The sequence below is a fragment of the Anneissia japonica genome, unplaced genomic scaffold, assembly GCF_011630105.1.
Source record: "Anneissia japonica isolate Jap-2015-1 unplaced genomic scaffold, ASM1163010v1 scaffold287869_len1821871_cov162, whole genome shotgun sequence".
Classification (NCBI taxonomy): Eukaryota; Metazoa; Echinodermata; class Crinoidea; order Comatulida; family Comatulidae; genus Anneissia; species Anneissia japonica.
In genome coordinates, this window is record NW_022741034.1 from 18,320 (window position 1) to 38,045 (window position 19,726).

The 19,726-nt window shown below is 38.6% G+C and overlaps 1 protein-coding gene and 1 long non-coding RNA gene across 2 annotated transcripts in view; both read right to left on the reverse strand.

Annotated features, from left to right (window-relative positions):
* Nucleotides 1–9,263: 9,263 nt before the first annotated feature.
* Nucleotides 9,264–10,436, reverse strand: LOC117118480 (uncharacterized protein K02A2.6-like). The gene has a single exon (XM_033263081.1). The coding sequence runs from the start codon at nt 10,434–10,436 to the stop codon at nt 9,264–9,266; it is 1,173 nt and encodes a 390-aa protein (XP_033118972.1).
* A 3,764-nt stretch (nt 10,437–14,200) lies between these two features.
* The window catches only part of LOC117118461, a 9,550-nt gene continuing 4,024 nt past the window's right edge, over nt 14,201–19,726 (reverse strand). Inside the window, exons 2-4 of the long non-coding RNA XR_004447043.1 lie at nt 15,242–15,459; nt 14,814–14,873; nt 14,201–14,301 (exon numbers count right to left, since the gene is read on the reverse strand). This is a non-coding gene — a long non-coding RNA (uncharacterized LOC117118461). The remainder of the gene's footprint in view (nt 14,302–14,813; nt 14,874–15,241; nt 15,460–19,726) is intronic.

Here is a 19,726-nt window from a genome sequence, read left to right on the forward strand (position 1 = left end):
AATAAATACAGTGTATATATATATATATATATATATATATATATATATATATTTGTATGTATGTATCTGTATATCTGTATTTTAACAGCATTTATCAGAGCTGCAAGTCCAAAAATATATGTACTGTGCATGACTGGACTACACAGGCAAAGCTCCCCGGTGTGTTATTCATTTGCATCTACTATGCCAAAGAATATAGGCTAGGCCTACGTGTTTGCAAAATTGGATAACCTGAAAAAAAAATAAATAAATAAATGGCTCGCATGGCTCGCTGGCTCGCATGACTCGCACATTGGCTCGCATGACTCGCTGGCTCGCACTTTGGCACTACTCTAGAGAGATCATGGATGGTAAGGATTAATTGACTCTCACAAGAGCGTTTACTTCTAAAACCGTGCTGTTTGTCGGACAATATCGAGTATTTTATCAAAATGAGACATAATGCAAGAATGAATAATGTGTTCTAGTAATTTTAAACAAATAAACCTGGCGCGAATTTTTTTCCGTACGAAACATTTACATGAAACTCCACTCGGGCCGTCTCGGCTAAATCGACCCGAAAATCTCATTGCAGAATTCAGGAGGTCAAAAGGTCATCAACAGATAAACGTCTACAGAACAACCAACTTCTGAGAGAACGTCGTTGTCTGATTTTTTAAAATACATTGATGTTACCATGTTAATACCAATGGGTCGTTTAAAATGACATATACTATTTGATTAAGCTGCACGAGTAATGAAAAGTGATATTTTAACTTGGGTTACATATTATGACAATTTTAATTTTTTAGTTAGGCCTGGGTTTTGCATAATTACCTAGGCCTACAAGTAGGCCTACTAAAAACGCTTTCTGGGAAAAGCACAAAGTGTAAGGAAAAGCGCGTTTTTTTTCTTCATCACTGATCAAATGAAACAGAGTGACAGTTATTTTCAAATTAAGAGAAGAGCTGAGAATAGGCAGCTCTAAAATACTGGATGCCATAAGACCAGTGCCAAATATGGCAGAGCACCAAATGAATGTAAAAATGAGCTAGTTATTAATATTAGGCATAGTAATCGGCAGGTTCTTGATTACAAGGCTAGACCAAGTTAATTACATGTAATGCCGAAATGATAATAATAATAATTATTATTGTTATTATTATTACCTGTACGTTAAGGGGAACTTGGACAAATGGGAAATAACACAAAAGATATTCCCCTTGGGCTAGTTTATTATATAGGCCTTGAAATACTAATAGGTTCTTCATTACAAGTAGGCCAAGGTAATTAATGCTGAAATGATTATTATTATTATTAATTAATTATTATTATTACCTGTACCTTAAAGGGAACTTAGACAATGGAGGAATTAGAGGACAATTAAAAAAACGACGTTAAGGGGAAATAACACAAAAGATATTCCCCTTGGGCGATTATTATTTATAGGCCTAGTAAATAGTACAGTATCTGTTGGTTCTTCATTACAAGGCTTAGGCCAAAGGTAATTAATGCTGAAATTATTATTATTATTATTATTATTATTATTATTATTATTATTATTATTATTATTATTATTATTATTATTATTTAACATTAATTACATTACAATGATAGTTTGGACAAGCTCAATAACGCTGGAATGGTATATTATTTATTTTAATATTTCTCTTATGCGCTCTATTTTTCATTTCATGCTTCAATGTTGTCCCATTTCCCCCCCCACCCCCAAAAAAATTTCAGTCCATGTCAGTATGTTAAGCGTGACTGTTGTGTCAGCCTATGACCCTAGGCCTAGTTTAAGGAGGGGCCTAGGTAAGACCTCAGCCTGTAGTTCGGCCTATAGTTTATCCTCTTTCTCTCTAGCCTTTGGTATAACTGTACCTCTACACTTTATAACTGGAGGTACTAGCTGTTGTTGTTGTAGATATAATATACTAACATTTAATAACATCCAAGAAGGTCACAGTTAGTTACACAGTGACGTACATCACATAAGTCCGTGAAATTTCATAGGCCAACCGTAGGTAAACAGAAAGAGCAATAATAGTAAAACTCGAGCGTCACGACATTGCGAAGTGTCTGCTCTTGTTCCTCGTATCGTACTCACTCGAGTCAATCCGAGATGGCCCGAGTGAAGTTTCATACAAATGTTTCGTACGGAAAAAAAAATCGCAAACCGGGCGATAATTTAAAGAATTTGTACGCTATCCTTTTTTAAAGAAAGGTGCATATATTTGAGGAAATTTCACCAGTTACTAATGATTTTGGAAAATAACTGACAAAGCCGGGGTTATCTCTTTAGCTGAACTGAACTTTATTGAACACCTGTGTATCAGTGGCACACACCACCTGGTGGTGCACCTGAATAACAAGCAACATTTCACAAAATACAAATAAAATATACAAAAAAAAATCAATCAAAAATGAAAGAAAAGTAAACTTTAATTAGTAAGATGGAAGGAATATTCCATGACTAATGGGTTGCCCAACTCGACAAGGTGGAGCCTAGCCGAATGGAGCAGTCAAGTTTCAGTGAAATACTCAGCCATTGCACTTAAGACATCCTAGCAGAGATATTATCTGGTCCAGCACCTTTATTTGGGTTCAGGTCGCTCAACAGTTTTGAAATTTTAATGTAAGGCAAGGTGGGAGTATTTAGCTCGGGCAAACAAGGAAGTTCGGGATTTTCTTTAGTGAACATGGACCTAAAATGCTCGTTTAAAATTTCAGCTTAAGCCCTGTTGTCGGACTCTAATTTACCATCTTTTGTCAACCTTCAATTTTTAACGAAGAACCAAAACTTTTTTGGCGAGTCAGAAACCATATCATTAACTTATCTCCTATAGGCAGATCTTGATTCTTAAAAAGTTGTTTTACGTGCCTTGCGAAATTTCTCAAAACTCCCTTCATCTCTGTGTTTGATATAATAATTGTAAGCTCTCTGCTTCCGTTTATGTAGGCGTTTCACTCTCCTACTTAACCATGGCGTTTGGTTTCGTTTAGATACAATTTTGGATGAAATGTTCGTGTCAATAATACCGTACTTGCGCGAATAAGCGCCTGGGCACTCAAATTTTTTTTTTTGCACTTTTTGAGGGGCGCTTATTTAAACGGGGCGCTTATGAAAACTGAGTGGAAATTGAGGGGCGCTTACGGAAATAGATGAAAATCGAGGGGTTCTTATGGGAAATTCAAGAGGCACTTTTTAAATGAAAGGACATTACGAATGTTGGTGCGGAGGAAAAGATAATCGTCAAGAGAATGGTTCATGACAACAAAGCTGGAATATTGAGGAAGCCACAATATTGGTCATTTTGGCATTTTGCAATGCTATCTCTAGTGTTAATAAATAAGGGGTTTTTTACCTTGCTTTTTATTTAAATTATTATTATTATTATTATTATTATTATTATTATTACTACTACTACTACTATTTATTTGTATTTAATTATTGTTATTATTATTATTTATTTATTTATTTATTTAATTATTTATTTAATTATTAATTAATTAATTTATTTAGTTTTTAAAATTTATTTATTTATTTGTATTTAATTATTGTTGTTATTATTATTATTATTAATTGAATTTATTTTTATTTAATTATTGTTATTAGAATTTTTTATCAGTGACAATTGTATTGTAGTATTTATTATTTCCTCAGCTCCCATTGAACACATTTTTAATGATATTATTTATAAATTATGTAGGTGCCATTGTGCCCCCAACTGTGTTTGTTCACATTGAACTTTTTCATTAATAAATTCATTTTATTGCTTTATATAATGTTAAAATGGTTAGTCATAGTTTTTACTGTGTAATTAATGAAAATGTACAGTATTTATTTAGAATTTTAAACGTACCGTCAATTAATGGCTGGGAATTAATTCTATGAAAACCATCTAGATTGAGCCTCCCTAGCTTCTGAAAAATTCTGCCTCTGAGAAATTCTGTGATATAGCGCCACCAATGGTTCCAGGAATTTTTTTTTACATTTGATTTGTGTAATAATAATTATAAATAATAATAATAAGGAGCAACATTGCGTCGACAGAGAAAAGTGGTATCATGTTTTTTTATTATTATTTTTTTTAATAATATAAAGGTTCTCTATACGCCTCGGTGTAGGGATGCAATTCTAAAGTTTTTTTAAACAAATTTAAAGATCTAATGTGTTTGACAGATCAAGGCAAAGCGTTCCAAAAACGTGGAGCAGCAATACTAAAAGCTCGATCCCCGTAAGAGTGATATGACTTTGGTTGATGTAGAAATAGTTTGTCACAAGAGCGCAAGTTTCGCCCAGGAATATAAGGCCGAATCATGTCAGCAACATAGTCAGGAGCCAAACCATTTATACATTTAAAAACAATTAATAATATTTTTAAAACAATGTGGTGTTGTACCGGAAGCCAATGTAATGATTTCGGAGTATTTGTTATATGTGAGTACTTGGATGACTTGCTAACTACACGTGCAGCAGCATTTTGAACAAGTTCAAGCCGTTGGATTTGTTTATGTGGAAGTCCACATGTTCTTCAAAACTCAAGGTGTTCCCCTCTTGAAAATTATTATAATGAATCAATGAACCCAGAGAAAGGGAGGTTCGAGTTCTTCCCGGGAAAATGTTGATTTCTAAATGGTGGACAATGAGATTTCCCGACTTTTGAAGTATTTTCTAATGACTTTAATTTAAAAGACACCTCAGAAGTCGGGAAAGCTCTTTTCCCGCCTTCTAGGAATCAACATTTTCCTGTGGAAGAACCCCCGGACACCCCTTCTTTTTGGGATTCATCGATTCATGGAAAATTCGTATGCAACTACTCATTTTTTTTTAAATTGTTATGTATGTATACACACATAAGCCCTATTTACTGTAATAACAATGGGAAAAAATTACCTGACCGTTTTCAAGATGGGAAAACCTTGAATTTTGAAGAACTTAATAGTAATTAAAGACACGTCAGAAGTCGGGAAAGCTCATTTCCCGTCATCTAGAAATTTTCCGGGGGGGAGGAATGTTGACCCCACCACCTAGATTTGATTCCAGATCTGCATGATTCATATTCCCATTCATCTTATAAGCAGTGGCGTAACAGGCGGGGGCAGGTGGGCAGACTGTCCCCCCTGACGGTTTTTACCGGGCTGACCAAGCCGTCGTACCGGGCTGTAAGAAGAGAAAAGAAAGAGGGGAGAGGGAGGGAAAGAGAAAGAAGGGGAACGAAAAAGAAAGGAAAAAGGAAAAGAAAAAGAGAAGAGAAAAATAAAGACAAGAATAAAAAGGAAGATATAATGAACAGATATCACAATACCCCGGCCTGCAACCCCTTCTCCACTTCAAAAGTGTCCATAGCGCATTTGATCTAAGCCACAAGATATTCTCCGCAGTGGCGTAACCACCGGGGACAAGGGGAAAATATCCATCTGTGGAAAATCTTTCCCCATTGAATGCCCTTTTCACCCGGGAAAGTGTCTGAAAACCTCAAATTTTAAATCGCATATTTTGTTGAGGTAGGCCAATTTCCTCTAAAAAAATTGCACATTTTAGGGAGTTTTGATCAATTCCGACGAAATTAGAATTAAAAAAACAAAAAATTTTCGCGAGCTTTGCGCGCATTTGTTAGGTTAAAGCTTGTGCTTGCCCTCCTTTACCTTCTAAGTTATTTAAAAACATAATAGTCCCAAACTTGAGAAAGAAAATTAAGGATAGATCGTTTTACCTAAAAGAAGGGCCTCAATTTGTAATGATGGTGAAAGAATAGGCCTATGATTGTAATAAATAAAACCACGATGAAAATGCTTATATTTAGTTTCAAACACACGTGTGTGGCCTATATTAGGAGTTTAATGTCATACCCAGATGTGTATAAGAGACAGGAATAAAGCTTGATAATGATTCCATATACAACACATATAACAAAGGAGAAAGCGGACACCCCTGCCTTACCCCACGTGTCACTGGAAAAGAATCTGAAACAAAACCATTAACCATAACACAGCTACGTAAATTAAAGTACATGGACCGCAACCACCTCATCATGTTACACCCAAACCCGAACATCTCCAAAACCCGAAAAAGAAGGCTAAAACTAACCCTATCAAATACCTTCTCCTGGTCAAAAGAAATTAAAGCCAACGGCGAACTACACTGAGACGCATATTCCACCACATCCCTCAACAGCACCAAATTAGACTGGAGCCTTCTCCCAGGCACACTACATGACTGAAATGGACCAACTAAAAATTCCATGACTTTACCCAACCGTGAACATAAAAGCTTAGCTAAAATTTTATAATCAACATTCAACAAAGTAATAGGTCGACGGTTTTTCGGGTCTAATTGATTGAGTTAGATAAAGAGCCAACCTCGAAAACACACTTATAAACTTGAAGCAGATCAACAGAGAGAACATCCCAAAACTGTAAATAAAACTCTACCGGCAACCCATCCAAACCTGGGGACTTGTCCTTTGCCATTGAACGCAAAGCCTCCCGAACCTCCTCAACCTCAATACTCCTTTCTAGAAATGCCATGTCGCTAGCGGGCACAAAACGGCAAATTGACTCAATGAAAGGATCCTGCATTTGCTCGTCTAGAGCATCACCCCCATCAAGAAGACCCCTATAAAATCCAGAAAAAACATTCAAAATCCCTTCACTATCTGAAAAAATATTCCCACGCGAATCCCTAACAGAACAAATAATCTTTTCCTCCCCCCACCCCCTACGCTTTTCCGTACCAAAGAAATATTTTGAACTTTTCTCCCCATCCTCCAAAAATTTAACCCTGGCTCTAACCCTTGCTCCCTCTGTCTCATCCTGCGCCAACTGATCTAACTTAGCCTTAATCTCTGCTAAAGAGTCTAACAAATCAGTAGAATGAGATAAATTAAAACGAACCCTCACTTCATCATACAACCCCTCTAATCTTTCTCTCTCTCTCTCTCTTCTTCTCCCTACTAATCCTAACTGAATGATAAACAATAACTTCCTTACATCTCCTCTTGACATCATCCCAATACTCAAGAACAGACGGAAAACCAGGCCTTAATGTTTGCCATAACCTATACTGAGAAATGAAATCAGCAATAAAGCCCTGGTCATTAAGAATGGAAACATTGCATTTCCACATCCCCTTTCCCCTCTCCATACCCCCAATGATATCCACCGACATCACCACCCAATCATGATCAGAGCAATGACATGGAGTATAAACAAAACTTGTAACATAAAAAGAATCAGCAGCATAAAATCTATCTAACCTGCATGCCACCCCCTTCGCAGCTGAAGCCCAAGACGTGGCAACAGCCTGAGGAAATAACAAACGAAATTTGTCAGAAAGACCAAACAGCTTACAAAAATCAGACAACTCCACAGAGCCAATCGAACCCAAACCTGAATTTCCCCAAACCGTATCTAAGCTAGACCCCCCCCCCCCCCAACAAACAAGGAAAACCCGGAGAAACCCACCTAGCCAATGAACTGAAAAATACCTTCCTGCAAGCCGGATCATTTGGCGCATAAATGCAACAAAGCTGCACCGACACCCTTTCAAGTTTCACCACCCCGGACAGCGCCTAACCATTCCAAGTGATAAACCCGGGCGCAACAAAATCCCCACCCCACCACTCCTGCTGGAATTCCCACCCCAATAGGCACTCGCACCCAACTCCTGAGACCACAAATCACCTTCTTGAAAAGAACAACAATGGACTTCTTGTAAAAAAAACCACGTCATACTTTTTCTCTCGACATAACTGAAAAATCTGGGCCCTCCTGGAGGAATCTCTAAACGCATAGACATTTAATGAAGCAAAAACAACCATTAAAACAACAGTAAAGGAAAACTTTCTGAATACCCTACGAAAAAATGGACTTAAGCAAGCCTGAGAACATACCCAGCGTGTTTCAACGACAAATGCGGGATAAGGTCAGCAGGCCTGGAAGACCTTTTCCGACACGCCCTTACCGGACAATCCACCATGACAGCCCCTTTCCCATGCTTCTTCGACATATGATCCACATATGCCTGCCAAGAAGAAAAAGAACATTTACTGCAACCCTTCGGGCAACTGATAACCAAACCTTTCTCCTTGGCTAACTTAGAATCCTCTAATTTATTCAGGGCCTTTTTGCGCCGTGCCGTCTCAGCATCTGACTACCTCACTTTCCACCTCCGGACCCTCCGCTGACTCATAGCCAGCTGCACCGCTCTCCACAACATCATCTTCCGTCACGACACCATCCTCCTCCACGACCACACCCTTCTCTACCACAACGGTCTCCACAGATCCCCCCTGAACCCCCGCCCCCTCAAGATGACTCTCTTCTGTACCATCATCTACCCCATCCTGCCTATCACCCCTAGCTTTAGCGCTAAAGGAAACCGGGCAATTACGAAACACGTGCCCACTGGCACTACAAATGGAGCAGACAATATCATTGGTACAATCTAGGGCCACATGACCCAATTGAAAGCAGCGATTGCACTTCTTGCGATCACACTCTCGGATCATATGACCCTCCTCTCCACAACGCAAGCAAGTCCGTGGCTGACCCCAATACGAATCCCAACAATTCCTGGAACCAATGCGCACCTGCGACGGGATGTTTTCCTTACGATCTATCAAATACTGGCGGTTGCCATTTAGAACACTTGGAAAAGCACGATGCGACAGCATACGTGATTCCAAAACCTCACCATACCTTGACAACACGCACCTCACAACACTATCTGGAACTTCAAATTCCAGATACAGCACAGTGACAGTCACTCTGCTATCATATGGCCTAATGTTCGGGCCCGAAACCAACTTACTTGCCGCACGACGGCAAATGACAGGTGACTTAAACGATACATCAAATGATCCATTGATCAATCGCTGAACTGCAACTACCTCATCCAACCTCAACCCAGCCTTTCTGAGATCGGCGAAAACCACACCCACATCTTTGCTATCATCGTAACCTAAATTCAGAGACGCTGTCCTCCTCATTGTGGAAACTAGAATACAACAACAATACAATACTATCTTAGCCAAAAGGCCGAGAAGTATAAACAATACTGTACATTTATTGTCAAAACCAATGTACAAAAGTGTACAGGCTTTATTAGCTAAAAGTGTGCTATATACGTACGCAACTAATCCACCAAGAACTGGTGTCATATCGAACTGTGAATATTCATATACACACTATATAGAGTGAACACAGCAGTCATGCGTATTATTCTCTACCTCCCCCCCCCCCAGCCTTTATGCAACAAAGGCTATATACAGTTCAGGTTAAACGGTATCAATGCCATAGCGGATAGGCGGACGAATACGAGATGAACGTCGCGGACCATTATCACCTGAGCGTGGCATAGTGTCAGTGCTAATGGGTGGAGATGTGACAGGCTGGGGTGTTACATGGCTAACAGGTGGCGGAGGGGTGGTTGGTGTAAACAGATTAGGTAAGGGCACTAGAGGAGATCCTGGCGAAACTGGGGATCTGGAAGCGTGTTGATCATCTACCGGCGGTGTATCAAGTGCACACCGAACTGGCATCATAGGAGCATCCCCTAGTTTCGGTCCCTGTCTCACAGGGAGGAAGCGGAGGTCATCAGTGATCATACGTCGGCGCTCTGGTTGGTATACCGGGATGTACTTTCTGAGGAAGTGTCTGTTACGTAGTGTTATCCTACCAGAACCATCGACCCTCACAATGTATTGATCAAATTGGTGCACCCCAATCACCGTGCCTGTCTTGTCCCACTCAGTGGGATGTGGGCCTGTTTGGTTTTGAATTCGAACGGAATCACCTACGGCCAAGGCTGGCAGCCGACCTGTATGCTGGGTCCAATACTCAGCAGACCGCATGTGGCGGTTTCGTAGTGCAATCTCACGATCTGCCATAGTGCTCCTCCACGTTGGGTGTGGTAAGTATTTACCGTGTAGAATTGGTATCATATCTTTAATCGGACGGCCAAAGACACACATGGCTGGAGAAGTTTTGGTTGCCGAGTCAGGTGTATTCCTATACTGAAGGATCGCTCGTTGAAAAGCATCGGTGTCCGGTTGACCATGTGGACCAGTGTTGTTGGTGATCAGGAGTTTAGCGGTCTTGACCCCCACCTCTGCTCTACAATTGGAGTGCGGAAAAGCAACTGACGACAAGCGGTGATGGACACCCCATTGTTTCAAGAAGTCTCGAGTGCTTCCTGAAGTGAATTCTGGGCCTCCGTCCGAAGAAAGTTCATCGCAAACACCAAAGGTCATAAATACGTGACGGAGGGAAGTAATGAGACCATGGGCACCATCTGACGTTCTTTCGATAACCGGCCAATTGGAGTATCTATCAACGATGACCAGATAGCTATTACCCTTGTGGTGAAAAAAATCAGCACATATGCATTGAAACGCGTAGGTAGGATACATGGGTGGATAAGGTGGAGCTGCTGGTTGAGACGGTGTCATTCTGTTGCAATGGCTGCATCTTTCTCTATAAGCCTGTATATCTCTGGTAATGCCTGGCCAAAATACTGATGATTCAGCGCGTGCAACCATTGAAGATACCCCTTGGTGTGCAGCATGGAGTGCCTTTAGGACCTCTTGACGTAATCGAGGATGTATAACGATGCGGGCTTTATATATGACAACGCCATCAATTGAGATCAAATCATCGCGGATGGGGAAGTATTCACGCAGTTAATTGGGTAAGTCATGACGTGACTCATGCATTCCTAACTCAATGATGGTAAGTAAGTTGGCCATGGTGTCGTCACTATTATTCTCAAGCTTAACTTTATCCCAGGTGATGCACTGGAAGCTATCCAGGGCCATAGCACAGAAATCAAGTAGCTGTTGATCGACGCTCTCACATGCGACATCAGCATCGTCTGCACAGAGACAGAGGATTGGTGATGGAGAATCAGTGCAGCTATTAGTAGTGTCTGCATCGTCAATAAGTTCCATTGGAAGAACATGTTCTCTACCACTCGAATGACGAGAAATCGAGTCCACCGCTCGGTGACGTGCTCCAGGGATGTGCACCATTCGAAATCGGTACCAAGTGTCTTCTCTTTTAGGTTGCGTAATCTACCATTCGGGATGTCTTCCAACGATCTGTCGCCAAATATCTTTAATAGTGACTTATGGTCAATAACAACAACGAGATCGTGACAGCCTAGTACAAAATAACGGGCTTTCTTAAGACCATAAGCAACAGCCAGCGCCTCACCTTCAATGGGAGCATAACGTGACTCAGCTGAACTGGTAAACCGACTGCCAACAAGTGTGACTTTCCAGCTCGTATGACAGCAAAATGGGACGACAGATGAACATTTGCAATGTTTTTGAAGAAGCCAGAAACCAACATCAGTCTTAGACCAGTCCGTAGCTAGACATGTAGGTCGCATGACTATGATCACTTTAGATTCCTCAAATAATTGTTGCAAACGGTCATCCCATCTAAATGGCGTTCCAGGAGTTGGCAGAATGTTAACATGCGATCAGCCACTGAAAATGCGTAGGCGACCTGGTTTACTAAACCAAACCAGGACCGTTTGTCAGAGATGTTCTATGGGGTAGGAAAGTCGGTGATAGCATTCAAGTACTTCTGACATGGACGAACAGCGTTAGGCGAGATTTCGAAACCGGCAAATTCAACCGTGTCTTGCCCAAAGACAATTTTGGATGGGTTAAGCGTTATACCATTTTTGCCGCAGGTATCCAGCCATTTTGCTGCCTGGAAGAAGCTCTGCTCCAGGGTGTCTGCCCACAAAAGCGCATCATCAACACATTTAGTTTTGTTTGGAAAATCTAATATGATTTCATCATACCTGCGTGTATACCCATCGCCTGATGCAATAGCCTTGTGGTGCAGTACAGTAGCGGTAATAAATTGGGTAATAAACGTCGTAAAGTGCCTATCTTCCTCTCGAATGAGGAATACTATGGTAACCGTTCCAAGCATCAAACACAGTTTTCTTTTTGTGAACAGGCACCAGACGAGCTTGATGGAACGGTGACTGCGTATGATGAGTTTCTCGTGTGGCATGTGCATTCAATGACTGCAAGTCCACTGTGCATCTGGGCTTGCCATTCTTTTTTTCACAGACAACTATGCGGTGACACCAAGTGACCGGTTCACCAACAGGAACAGGTTCAATTACCCCAAGTCTGACATCTTTGTGGAGGCCAGCTTTGACTGCTTCTTGCCAATGAAGAGGAACATAAACAGGTGTATGATAAGCCACAGGCTTCGCGTCCGGATCAATCATCAATTTCATGGGTGTCACCTTTATAAGAGGGAGTGGTTGATGTTCACAAACACTGAATGTGCTGGATCCGTAATATTCTAGGAGAAAATTTTCAAGGCGCTTCCGATTTTCCTTGGTGGCTTCACAAGGCAATTGCCTTGGTAAGGGTGGCGGTGCTCCCCTGACAGGGCACTTGCATACTCGTGTGTCGAGCTCATGAACCGACAGATGTTCCTTCACGGACTCTATTGGCTTTGGTATCTCGCCTATTGTTGGAAAGGATTTGGAGATTATGTCAAGCGCCAGACATGCCTCTCGACTTAAGAATAACCTATCTGAGCTGTCGGTCAAGTAAGTTATTTGCCTGGTAGTTACTGTATCACCTGATGTATCTACGCCATGTGCATAGACACTGGTATAAGGTCTTTGTGTTTCATTCCTAGCCGGCGAAGTATTCCGACACCTGCCAAATAACTTTGACACCCGGTATCAACCATAACTGAGACCCTGACCTTTGGAGTGGCTTGCAAAAGGCGATATCCAAGTGCTTCATAATTTTCCGGGATAGCCTGTAGTGTTAGTTCAGTGAATGGGTGTGGTCCTGCAGGTCTTCGAATCCAAGTGTCACCTAATTCGTGGTATAGATGATGGTCGAGTGTAATTACCTTAGGAGTATTATGATGAAAGGTTGTACACAACATTGTAGTGCTGCTAGCATCACCTTCATGCAATGCGGCAACTCTCTTCTTCGATTAAGAACGGCATACTGACTCAACGTGATGCTTAATACCGCATTTCGAACACGTCTTACCATAGGCAGGACAGGACTGTTTACGTATGGATGGGGAAGCCCTTGATCCATGCCCCTTATGTCCACAGTAGGTACAGTTGGGATCACTATTGGCCTTCGAAAACTGCTTTTGCTGTTGACGGTATGAGCTACTAGCTGAAGCACTTACATCTATAAGACGGGTTGAAGAACGTTTTCCTGCTTCCTTTGCCTCAACATATGATATCACAGCTTCCAACGTCATGTTTTGGTCACGCTCACCTAAGGGATCAAGTTAAATTTCCTGATCGGCAATGCCACGAATTAACACATCTTTCACCATCTCATCAGAGTAATAGAGGTCAGTCTGGCAGGTAGTACATTTAATAGCAAATTTACAGATCGACGCTTGTCCACGCAGACGTGCAGCAAATGAACGTATAATTTCATCTTTATCTATCTATGATTCAAGCCACTAGGTAAACCGATTAAATGGGTGCAAACAAGCATACCAACCGTGATTCAATGATGTATTTTGTGGGTGTCCTCAGCCTAGCAAACACAGGGTTCAGTGAAAAAAATAAAATGTCAGCATAGTTCTAACAAATGCCAATTCCACAAAATGAAAACCCAAGTAAAAACCAAATTAACTACTTAAGTAAAGGTTACACTTGTCAACACGAAGGAGGCTTTCAGAAAACAACAAACAGTTAACCTTAATTAGCAGTATGTTTGTGTACGTACTTAATAAAAAAAAAACGAAAGTAAACATTTTTGTTTACATCAATTTACATTTCTGTATATATTTAATCTGTGTTTTAATGCCAAAGTAATCAATAAAATATCTGCGATTGGTGAAATATGTATTTAATATAGTATCAAACATGAGCGCACCGACCTGTTTGGTATAACTTAAATCTGCTAGTGTTATAAAATATGACTCAACCCTAAACTGATCTCTACTCTGCTTATTGGCTGGTTTAGTGAAGTGACCCACGCCATGTTGAAGAGCTCAAAACCTCACAAATACGTCATCCCACACATACCAACGCTAGAGGATAGCAATGCGTATTGCCCCGATGAGGTTACACAGCGTAAATGAGAAATAAATAAAAATAAAATAAATAAAATTGCGTTACGTGATGAGTAGGTCACGTGAGTAGAAATATATGTTGTTAACTATCATAATCGAGTATATGACTTCAATACATACCGGTATCCTTCTAGGTAAGAAGCATCGGATGAGAAAAGTTAATGACTGAGAAGAAGAGGCGATACAAGCGAATAAGGACATCGTCTGATAAGCCACCACCTATTAAGACCCCAAAAATTGATTAAGACACTTTCTTTTATTAATGTTTGAAAACAAGTTAAATTATTCAAAAAACATATAGTACTGTACCTATGCAAAATAGTAGCCTATATATTTTGTCATTTGTTATTTGTTATTTTTGTATTTATATAGCGCCTATTTCGTTAGGTTAAAAAGCGCTTTGTTGTCCCTGGTCAATGGGTCCGCATGCTTAAGTTGATGTTTAAGAAATGTAGATAACGTGCCTTGCTCATGGACACAAGCGAAATGCACAGCGCGGGATTTCCGACCTGGAAATCAAACCGTTCCCACTGTGCCAAATGTTTGTATTCTTTGGTTATGAAGACCGACCTCACTCCAATCATGAAGGAATAAGTTGGTTTCAGACCTTGAATTCGACAAATCATAAAATAAGAAAAATAAGGCAAATGGCCTCAAAACCAATCCTATATGTTTATATATTAAATCATTATAGCTGGTCTATGCGTCAACAGAACAAAAAATTAACTTACTGCGCATATGTTATTTTTGGAGGCCGCCCGTAGACCAACTGCTCCTGAAGGAATATACAGCTTCAATTTGAAAAATTAAATTAAACAAATTTTTAATAATCAACAAACCCCTAGTTTTATGTTTATTATTATATGATTGAAAATTATAATTATCAGGAACAAAAAAATGTGACTAAGCATGTTAAAGTAGTTTAGAAATGTGTAAAACATGTATTTATAAACCTAATAAAATTCATTAAACATTTTAAAGTTCATATTTTATTTTATCATATTTATATCATTTAGACGTTCGTAAAAGTGTTCCGTGTTCAACTATTTAAAACAAAATAAATTTAATTTAATAAAAAATGTAAGTTCGTTGCTAAGTCCCCGGGCTCTACCATTATAAAAATATTAGCTTTATGATATGGCTGTTGAATCATACTTACCCATGCACTAAAATAGGTTAAAGAAAAATCTAAATAAATGATTCCTGTCCAAATCCCCCAAAATAGGCACAGGGAACCAAAAACAATTTGTAGAATAGCAGTGGTTTTGACAGTTTTCTTTTTAACGGGTTGGCGAATTGTGAAAGTTTGCGGTTCTTCGGCAGCTCCCTGGACAAACACTGACATCCCATTGTTGACCTCCATGATGCTAAAAAATCCTAAATTTAAATATAAAAACAAAGAAGCTTGAAGGGGGTATTTTGTTTGTGCTTCCTCCGTCATTAGTTAAAGTAACTTTTCACTGGTGATAGCGAATCATCAACGATGTTACGGGGTGGGGATGTCCCCGATGCGAGCGTAGTGGGTGAACTAACTGGACCGCTTGTAAACATCCATCGCGTGGTCTAGATTCAGATTTCAGATTCAGATTCAGATTTCTTTATTAACTTCAACTGGTAATAAAATACCGAATTGCGAAAAGTTTACAATATATACAGATAAAATTGTTATTAAAAAGTACAGAGGAGAAAAAATTAAACAACACACAGCACCACAAAGTTTTAAAAACACAGATAAAACACATTAAAAAAGCAGAAAAAAAGATAACTATAAAATTAAAAAAAAAATTAAAATAATCTCAGCAACAATTATAAATTGCCATATTAATTTTCATTATTCTTTCAAAAATTTAAAAATTTGGGTAAGAGGAGATTAAAACAGGCAGTAAAAAAGTGGGGAAAAAAAATACAAGTTATCCTTGATCAAATCAATTCATCATTGTTTGTTTAAGTTTTACCATAAAGGGAACAGTACTAGATCTGAACCTTTCAAAATTGGGCTTGATTTCGTTATACATTCGATGATTACGTAGTGACATACGGTGAGTGGATTTGTTTGGCGTAAACCAGTGGCTGTACCTTACATCTTTTGAGCATTTATTTGTGAACATAGATCATATCTACGATTTTCAAGTGTAGTAAGATTGCAATTTATTAGTGATCTTTCATAGTCAAAATCCTGATCAAATCTTTTAAAACCCAAGATAATTATAATGGCTCTCTTTTGGATGGACTCAATTTTCTTGTTCTTGGGCGAATCCCCTTGAAGCTCTGACATGGTCTGTAAGGATTTAGTTTTTACTCTCCAACGAATTGTATATATGCTCTCAGCAGAGGGGCCAGGGAACAACAATTCTTCCCGAGGGATCCCACTGGCGCCACTGATGGCCTGTGTACCAGTATGCAAAACATTTACCTAAGTTTACCTTTTAATGAAAATTCTCGTAAAATGTACAGTAATTATTATTTATTATAAGTCAGTTATAATAATTCAAACTCTTCAGTGATAACTTAAAAAAATAATATTGCGTTTCTGATAAGAAAGTCATGCTTGCATGGCTGTCAGCAGAGGGGTGTAGGTAGGGTTATTGAATAGCTGAGCGATACGTTATAAAACAGCTACCGTACTCGCGCGAATAAGCGCCCGGGCGCTTAAAATATTGTTTGCACTTTTTGTGGGGCGCTTATTATATTAGTGGAAATTGAGGGGGCGCTAATGGAAATAGATGAAAATCGAGGGGTTCTTATGAGAACTTATTAAATTTAAGAGGCACATTTTGAATGAAAGACGATTATATAAGGACATCAGGAAACCGCAAATTACGAATGGTTGTGCGGCGGTAAAGATAATCGTCCAGAGGGCATGGCTTGTCATGACAAGAATGTTGTGATTACAGTATTACATAACAGCAGATGAAATTAGTAGTGGTGGTTTTATAGTTTGTTGGCCGTCGGCCGTTTGAGATTAGCAGGACGGCATGATCATTGCAGGTTTCTTGAAAACTCAGATGAGAATGTGTTAAAGGTGCAAATTGTCGGAAAAGGAGTAGGACTAGGCTATTGACAAATGTAAGAAGATGAAAGTTGGAAATGTACTGTCTGTCCAGGAAGCTCTCATCTGTCCAAGATAAATATCCTCATCATATTGACAAAGGGGAATGTGATTCCACTCCACACCTCAAATCATGCCAACATCCACTGTCCCAGGTTTGATTGGATTATTGATTGGCGCTTATCTAAACGGGGCACTTATTCGCGCAAGTACGTTATTTATACTTCATATATTCATAAGTACACTGATCATTTTTACAATTAGCTTTTGAACTGCATTCGTATTTACTCTTACAAGGTATAGAGATAAGCGGCCAGTAGACACAAAAAGTATAATAATGAATTACTGTAATATGAAAGAAAAAAAACATTATTTACAATATGTGCTATTGGTTATCTCCGATCCATTAGGCCTACACCTACTTAAAGTATATTTTCGTATTGTGGAAAATAGTCCAGCGGTAGCGCCTCGCCCAGTAGGGTACATGATATTGTTTGTTAGAGGAGCAAAACGTTAATTGAAGATCAATGGTCCGTAGGGGAGGGTCTTGGTATTACTTTTTTAAAAATTATATAGGGGTCTATTAGTCGTCTCATCAGTTAAAAAGTTTCAGAGTCAGGGACGTATCCCCTTTGTACACAGTGTAAAATTTTTAAAGCTTTTTTTTTGAGCCAATACAAATAATTTCCTGGGACCACTCAAAATGAATACTTCTAAAATACGTAAAATTGCATCAGTACTCGTTTTACACAGGTATTTTAGAAGTACTGATCACACGTCTAAGCGTGATTTTTAATAATCCATAAATCCCAGGCCAAATCTTTTAAGATACAGAAATGTGATACTGTATGGCTCATTTTGGTTTTTATCCTTTTGCAAGCTTCTCTAAAGTAGGGCCTATTGTTTAATAATACTATACTATTAGTAATGATAATAATAATAATAATAATAGTAATAATAATAATAATAATAATAATAATAATAATAATAATAATAATAATAATAATAATGGTGATGATGATGATAATTGATAGTAATCTTAATAATATTAAAATGTGAAGGAAATTGTGCTAAAGGCGAAAAAATTTGTTGATGATAGTTATAAGCTTTTATATTAAATTATAGTTATGTCAAGTTGTCCTGGATATCAAGTAGATCTCTGATAAAGTACATGAGAAATGTGTTGGCGTTTCATTTTGACTATGTAATGGTGATGTGATGATAATGAATTTTACTACTTGAAAGTGTGATTTCCGGCCATCTACAGGTACTATTTCCTCAAATTTTCTCACCTCAACCCCAACCACCTTCTTCCCCCACCCGACACCGCAGGGATGAGATAACAGAGCCACGTCTATTATAGGCCTACCTAAATCAGTAATATTTTTAATATCAATATACAATGTACAATCTATAAGCCAATTATAAATGCCAGTCTACAGATATGTTTGATCTTTTAAGAAACGAAAGTCTATGGACCCTCTCAAAACGGTATGTATCCTAGGAGTACTTTAAGACGGGTACGTTGTAATACTTCTGCGCAATATATAATAATAGTAATGTAGTGGACATTTGTTTAGCGCCGGTATCCGCCAAACCAACGCTTGATTCGTGGACATATTTCGTTCAGTAACTTCCTGCATCCATAAGGGTCTCTCTCTCTCTCTCTTTGTGTCCCGGAAAAATCGTTACCAGCTAATTCCGTCTGCACCACGGGGGCTGTGCGGACCAGCACACCGGGGTAACCCACTACTTGTCTCGAATGATGTACTGGGTTCTTTAAAGTGCAAACGAGCTAATGTGTACACTGGGACTAAGGTATATAATCCTTATCCGAAAAGACTTGTTCTACCACCATAACGAATGTAGGTAAGAATGGCCCAGGAAAAAATGACTCCAGACAAAATGGCCCCGGAAAAAATGGCCCCCGAAAAAATGGCCCCGGAAAAAATGGCCCCATTTGACAGGTAGGTAAAAATGGCCCCAATGGTAATAGAAATGATATATTTTTTTTTTAATCTTCAAATATTTAAATACTGTATAAGCAAGAATTGAATCAAAAAATAAAAAATGGCCCTCAATTATAAAATTCAAGAAAAAATAAATAAATAAATAAATGCTGTAAAATACCCTGTAGCAAAAATTTAATTAATAAATCAACATAAAGAATATGCATATTTAAGAACTAAAATAAATTAGTTTTTAGCTCCTATGAGTAGCTCTGGGAGTAGGTCTAAGTATTTTTTTAAATTATTAATATTATTAGAAATTCCGTAGTGCAGAGTAAATTTATCAAAACCCATTAGGTTTACAGTAATATGAAAAAAAATCTCAGTTTCCAAAGTTAAAGCAAAAGATCTAATCTAGACACAATATTAGGCAGGATGTATTTGTTTGGAAAAGAACCCACTCTTTTTTGAAATTAATTTAGAAACAAGTTTTATTTTTTCCTTTGAACTGAGATCAATATGTAATTTTTTTAAATTTTTTTAAAAGCAAAAAAAAAAAAAAAAAAAAAAACAATGGCCATTTAATAACATTTTTTTATAATAAAAAAAAAAATTTTAAAAACATTATTTTAAAAAAAAAATAAAA